General features: G+C 36.1%; 1 protein-coding gene across 1 annotated transcript; it reads right to left on the bottom strand.

The window, feature by feature from the left end:
• Positions 1-2,392: 2,392 nt before the first annotated feature.
• On the bottom strand, positions 2,393-7,652 carry olfcq12 (olfactory receptor C family, q12). Its single transcript, XM_678862.8, has 6 exons — positions 7,144-7,652; positions 6,608-6,899; positions 5,592-6,401; positions 5,274-5,501; positions 3,742-3,865; positions 2,393-3,668 (listed from the first exon to the last, which is right to left on the bottom strand). The coding sequence occupies exons 1-6, from the start codon at positions 7,458-7,460 to the stop codon at positions 2,755-2,757; spliced, it is 2,685 nt and encodes an 894-aa protein (XP_683954.6). The 5' UTR covers positions 7,461-7,652; the 3' UTR covers positions 2,393-2,754.

Raw genomic sequence — 7,652 nt, 5'->3', positions numbered from 1 at the left:
ACTTAACTAGACTCTCGATGGAAAATAAAGAAAAGAAGGTGTCTGAGATGTGAATGTCCAATCTGTGCGATTAACCCTTTCCGTCTGGGTCTCCCCCTGCTTTCTTGGAGGTTTCTCTGTGTTGGTCTCGTTCTTAGGTTGTTTAAGCGAGTTAAAGTTCTCTTAGAGGTTCCAGAGAAGAGAGTTGAGAGAAGAGTTATTGCTTGACTTGAGAAGAAAAGAGCTGTTGAAGTTTGAAGAGAGAGCGGATTTAAGAGGGTGGGCGTTTCTTTGAACACAAGCTTTATAGGGAGGGTTCGTATCCACCCTCGATGGAAAGTTGACCAATTAGAAACTAACATCCCAGAGACATGACTTTTTGACTCTTTGTCCGAGGTAGAGGAATTTGCATAGGTAAATTTGATGCAAACTGAGTGAGGAATGTTCAAGTCTCTTATTGTTGCACTCGTATTAACATAAAATGTCAACAATCATTCAGTAAAGCAATTTAGCTTCAAAACAATTCCAAACATGAACGGCAAAGTTTACATTAAAACATCAGTCTAAAGCAAGAAGCTTATAGTCCCGTTCAGTTCTTTTGTGCTGTACTGTGTGCAGATTCCTTTGGGTCATAAATTTCTTGGAGTCGGATTATAACTGACCATTGAGTCTTCCTTGGGCAAAAAGTTGGCTCATTTGTTAAACAAAAGCAAAATAATTATGTGTCTGGTTGGCCATATCGTTACAGGCCCCTATTTTGGAAAATGGATAAAAACTTTATATTCAAACCCCACGTCAGAAATACTTACCAATAATATAATTTCTAAGCCATTCCAGCATTCACGTGGCACACACCAGGGTTGCCCCCTATCACCGCTCCATTTTAGATTAGGTATTGAACCTTTGGCTAGCTCAATCAGAGGAAATAAAGATAATTCCCCTGCCTCCACCGCTAAATTTTTTCCCTATTATAAAGAAATTATTTTCAAATTTTTAGGCAAATCAACGTCCCAGACGAAAGCTCTCTATTTATATTTACCATATGAACGTGGTGGATTGCAGATGCCTAATCTCAAATGGTTCTACTGGGCAGCTCAATTGGGAGCTGCAATGTTTTGGTTCATAAATGAAAAAACCCACTCCAAGGTTACGGACTAAGATTAGCACATCCAGGCAGTTGCCCCTAAATCTGTACTTGTACCTAGCACCCCTATTCTAATTCCTTCATTAAAAATACTACTGTGGTATGGTATGAAGTTATTAAACATCTAGGCGAGGTTCTACAATTATCACAATTTACACCAATTTGGGGTAACGCTAACTTTACATCTGGGACTTATGATACTGGCTTTAAAATATGGGCTTTAAAAGGTTTGAAAAAGGTGAGCAATTTATTTAATAATGAAACTATGCTCAGTTTTCAAGAATTAAGACAAAAGTTTTATTTACCTAAAACACTTTTTTTTTCATAATTTCAAATAAGACATATTATTAATAAAACACAGCATCATTCTCCCGTTTTGCCAGATAAATCGCCTTTAGAATATATTACTTTAAACCATTTTGATGGGGGCGGGCAAATTTCTTTATTATTATTATTACAGACTAATCTTCAATAATTGCAAAGAAAATACAGACAATAAATGGTTGGCATGGTGTCAAGATCTGAGTGAGAGTATCACAGAAGATGAATGGCAGAGTATCTGTCTAAAGGCACAAACCCAGACAGTTAATACATGATTCAAACTTCTGCAATATAAATGGAATATGAGACTTTATATAACTCCAGAATTACTTCACAAATTTATTCCAAACATTCCTGATCCATGCGTAAAAAACTTTCCATCACACTTTTGTGCACAACATCTATGCGACTTGATTCAACCAGTATCTGCTACAGTGTCTTCCTCTTTTTTCTTTCTAAAGTTTTTGTGGGCAGGGCTGGGGGTTTTAATTTTCCACATTCTGATTAATCAATAGTTTTAAACATGGTTTACGTTAAGATTTAAGCCATAGCTTAATATTTCAATTCACTTAGAGCAGTTACACACTGCATGGAAGTTTATTTTCAAAAACCCATAATAGGGGCTCTTTAAAACCTAAAGACTGAGCTTGATTAATTAATGGAATAGCCAGAACCATAACACATTCTGGTCCACAACAGATATCAAAAATATAATAAGATTCAGGCTCCCTAAATATGTCATTTTGAAGTACTGTCTTTGTTGCCCAGTTGCATATTGCCACTTGTGGTTTTGACCACAAGATTCATCTACTGGACATCTAAGGTGTTGTACTATATGGTTTAGTTTTACATTTCATTATACATGTACACATAGAAAACACCTTTTTTGGAAGGACACAATATACTATTGTATATTGTATTATACTATTGTATTTTTTTTTTTTTTTTGACTGCAGGTTAACTATGTTTATATATAATGACCACTCTATACACAAGTTCTTATGTTTTCAGATTTCATCTGTAAAATAAAAATGTGCACCTTTTGTAAGGCTGCTTTGGAACAATAATTATTGTGAAAAGTTCTTTAGAAATGAACTAAAACTGCATGGATTGAATCACCCAAAAGAGTTTGTATTCCTTACCACATTCACTTCTGGCTCAGATTGGCTTCACCTTAGCTCACACACTTTGCATTTGCCTCTTTTTTTATTTAAATGATCAGTGATCAACCAAAATAATACATTTCTGAAGAAAACAACTGATAACATCATACATTTGTTTATTATTCCCTATTAAATTGTCAGTTTAAACTATTTAATTTGTGTGGCTCTTCCCATGATTGATTTTTTAGTGTTTCTCTCTGGATGAAAAAGGATCATGTAGCACTTTGGGGCAAATATAGCCACCAGTAATCCAAAACTGGAAGCTAAAATTGCAAATATCTCCACAGCCACTGCATATTTTCCTGGTGAACTCACATAAGCTGGAACAAATGTAATCCACACAGCACAGAAAATCAACATACTGAATGTAATAAATTTGGCTTCATTAAAATTATCTGGAAGGTTTCTTGCCAGGAAGGCAAATAGAAAGCTTACTGCTGCCAGAAGACCAATGTATCCCAGCAATAGAGAAAAACCAACTACTGAGCCAATATCACATTCATAGACAACTTTGGAGGAGATATACAGGCTGTTTTTATAGGGTTTTGGGGATGCCATGCTTAACCAAACTGTACATATCACAATCTGGAGGGTGGTTAGGGCCATAACTGTCCCTCTTTGTTGAGCTACCCCAAACCATTTCATGGCACTTTTACTCTCAGGCCGAGATGATTTAAACACGGCTATTACCACCATAGTCTTGACCAGGATACTGGAGACACATAAAACAAAACTTATGCCAAATGCAGCATGCCTTAACTGACATGTCCATAACTTTGGTCGTCCAATGAACAGCAACACACACAGAAAACACAGTTTGAGTGACAAAAGTAGCAGGAAGCTGAGCTCTGAATTGTTGGCACGAACTACAGGAGTGTTACGATGATGAGAGAAGATGACCATAACAAGAGCACAGAAGCAGGTGCCAAGCAGGGAAGCAGTGGTCAGAGAGATGCCCAGAGGATCCTCAAAGGACAAAAAATCTTCTTCTTTTGGGACACACTGATCTTTATTTGGATTGGGCCATAACTCATCAGGACATATTTTGCACTCAATAGCATCTGTATGAAAAAAAACAAACAATTATTTGGTTCCCTTTTCAATTTAATTACAATTTTGTAGTAGAATTTATACCAGTTGTGTTAGAAATCTCTCCATCTGCGCATGGCAGGCAATCAAAACAGCAGACAGGAAGGCCCTTCCTCCTGACTTGTCTGGTGCCTGGGGGGCAGCTCTCACTACACACAGACTGTGGGGGCTAAGGGGTACAGCATATAATATTACTTATCTTTGTAATATGTATGTTCATCCATCATTAAGTATAGGTTCAAACCATATACAATTTCATAGTAACAAACCAAAGTATAAGAATGTAGTACAAGATAGTTTGGTAACACTTTATAATAACTACACACTATAAATCATTTATTAAGCATAATCAAATGGTGAATTCATTATCTGTTTTAACTCTAAGCATTAACTCTACATTAGTAAGCAGTTTATAACTGCAGCTACATATGCTCTATTCTTGACTTACAAACATTTATAATGTGCTTAATAATTGTACTTTCATGCTTTGCTAATGATTTATTTTCATTACTAAATTAAGTATTGCATTATTTACAAACCATTTGTATTTAAGAGTATTTAAGGGTTTTTAGAATAATTCAGAATGAGTTAGTAAATGATTAATAAATTATTGAAATCAACGTTTATATATCTTTTTATTCAGGCATATATTAATGGTTACTATGTATGTTAGTAAATGCTTTATTAACTCAACTTCATCTAGTTTTGGGAATCTAAAGTGAGGACTGTATGCTATATAAATCCCTTATAAATGACAAATATAGGCTCAGTTAAATTCTAAACAGGAAAAATTACAGTAGTCATTCCTATTCATTTAAAGATATACAAATGAAACTGTACTTCAAAAGAAAAATAAATCTTTGCAACCTTATCTAAAATAAAATAACTGTTAAGTTTAAACATTGCATCTTATTCTATTGTTTAATAATTATATTGTTGTTGTTTAATCCAGTTTTATGCCGTATTTAACACTGCTGTTAAAATGTTTAAACTTTACAGTAATTTTACTTTTTAGAAAAGATTGCAAAGATTATTATTCATTTGATTAAGAGCCTTTGATTGACATTTATAAGGGATTTATGAAGGGTCCTCACTTTAGATTAGGTCACAAAACTGCATGAAGTTGAGTTAATAAAGCATTTATTAACATATTAGTTAACTATTAGTATATGCCTGAATAATAAGATATATAAATGTTGATTTCAATAGTTCATTAATCATTTTCTAACTCATTCTGAATTATCCTAAAAACCCTCAACTACTCTTAAATACAACTAGTTTGTAAATAATGCGATACTTAATTTAGTAATGAAAAATAAATCATTAACTAACTATGAAAATACAATTATTAAGCACAATATATAGGTGCTTATAAGTCAAGAATAGAGCATTTGTAGCTGCAATTATAAACTGCTTACTAACGTTTATTAATGTAGAGTTAATGCTTAATAAATAATGAATTCATTAGTTGCTATTGCTTTCATAGTAAATGATTCATAGTGTGTAGTTATTATAAAGTGTTACCAATAGTTTTTATATATTTTATCAGGAGAGAAATAATATGATAAATTAATTACTTTTCTGTTTTTAAAGTTCCAGAATATTGAATTCTCCTTCAGTGTGAGCACCATCTTCATTGAAGCCCCTTCATTCACCACACCAACTGTGCTAACACTTATTGCACCATCTGAACTCGGCTGCCAGTTCATCACATCATAGATGGCCAGAGCATCTCCATTCTCATCAAATGACACATGATCTCCAAATCCTGTGGTAAAGTTTACTTTTTGAAGATAATGGACTACCTGCACAGGGCACACAGGACTTGCTTTGTATTTTGTATCAATGTAATATTTTCTGTCACTTCTGTGTATCATAAATAAATTCTGCTGTACCTGCCAGGGCTGTAGGTTGATTTGGTCTGCACATTTGTTTCCACTAAATGGTCCTCTCCCATCTTCACACTGCATCAGGTCATGAAGTGCATGGGCTAGAGCATAAACAGCTTTATATGCATTATAAGAGGCCCTCAGTCCTGATACATCAGTGTATGCTGTGTTTGTGCTTTTCAGATCTTCTTGCCCTGTACAAACCTTTCTCTCTCTGCCTCCAATCTCAAAACTGCACCCAAAAATGTTCTCCCAAAAGATTCTTACAATATTGTTCCTTGTATTGCTGTCAGGATGGAGGTAATACAGAAATTCTTTAAGGCCCTGGATCTCCCCACGCCTTATTGCAATGCCCAGTGTGCCCCCAAGGAAGGGCAGGAGATGCTGAGTATGAAACACAGGAGAGGTGGCCCAAGCTTCACTCGCAATCCACTGCCTGCCTGTCACATTTTTCAATGCCACCTCATCCATCAGTGGTAATAAATAGGCTTCTGTGGAGAACACCACCACCACTCTAGCTGTTGAAGTCTGAATCACTTCCACAATACTCTGGATATCTTCATGGTTATTATCACGAGGCAGCATTTCAGAAAAGCCAACACATGCTCCAAAGAGCTGCATTTCCTTCTGGAATGACTGAGCAGCGTAGATTCCATAGTCATCATCACTGTAGAGCAGACCAACCCAGGTCCATCCAAAACGCTTTAAGATCTGAACCATAGCCCGCACCTGGAAAGCATCACTGGGTATTGTTCTGAAGAAAGATGGGTATGTTTTCCTGTCACTTAAACAGGAGCAGGTTGCGAAGTAGCTAACCTTATAGAAGAGACACAGATGAGCTGTAAATAAGATTTCTGTTGTTGCTTGTGTGTGTGTGTGTGTGTGTGTGTGTGTGTGTGTGTGTGTGTGTGTGTGTGTGTGTGTGTGTGTGTGTGGTAAATTCTACTCTTATTTATTTGGCAATTTAAATGCAGTCTGTACAGTTAGATTTTTTCCCCCACAAATTTCACATTCACACTTACCATAGGCACTCTAAACAGCCCTAATATACTAGAGATTGCAATTGAGTGGGTAGATCCAGGGTCCCCCACTATGGCAATCACTGGTGGAGGGCCAGTGCAGTTTAGGCTGGAGAATGATTCCTCTGTGCCACTAACAAGAGCCATAGCAGCCCTGAATGCCACACTCAACTTGACACAGTTGTCATAAAGATAATAACCAAGAGTGATGTTCGGAAGCAGGTTTGGATTCCTATTGATTTCGTCTATTGCAAAGACCATAGTCTGTGCCTGCTGGAAACTTGCCATATCAAATCTATAAAGAGCAGAAGAAATTATGTTATTTCAGAACTGATATTTCAGAAAATCTTTGCAGATACAAGACAATTCCTGACAAAAAATCTTATATTCTTAAAGAGCTGCTTTTTATGGTAAACATTAATTGTTTACATATTCTGATAAGTAAAACATATAACTGTTAATTCTTAAGTAGCGTCTTGATTTAATATATTCATTTTGTATTTATAAGAAATCTTGGTCCAGTCTGACCCCAGACTCACTGCTCACAGTATGGTGGTTCTGGCTCTGTTCTGAAGCTCTGCTCTGGGAACACTGTGAGGAAGTGAACCTCAAATAGCCCTCCAAGGATGAGATCTCCTTCCTGGAACATCCCGTTCAGCCTGAATTGCCCCTGGAGCTGACAGGGACCTGATCTGAAGATAGAAGCTACAGAGATACAACTGAAGGACAAGTACAGGCAGATTTTTGCAATGATCCACATTTCCACATTTCTTTTTAGCTCACCCCTATGGATATTATTTATAATAAATACTTTGGAGGGCGTTGCCTTAATAAACAGGCGGTGCCATGTTAACATCCCAGCAAATCAAGAATAATTCCTTTTTAATACTTAATGGAATTCTTTATTAACTCAACAGTAAATTTATTAATGGCCTTTCTTTAAATGAATAAACAAAAGGCTACTTGAAGCTACACACACAAACACACACACACACACACAAACGTGTGTTTGTCGCACCCATAAACCTACCACATACCTAGATATTCC

The sequence above is a fragment of the Danio rerio genome, chromosome 18, assembly GCF_049306965.1.
Source record: "Danio rerio strain Tuebingen ecotype United States chromosome 18, GRCz12tu, whole genome shotgun sequence".
In the NCBI taxonomy this organism is placed as follows: domain Eukaryota; kingdom Metazoa; phylum Chordata; class Actinopteri; order Cypriniformes; family Danionidae; genus Danio; species Danio rerio.
This window is presented reverse-complemented; position numbering and strand designations above follow the sequence as displayed.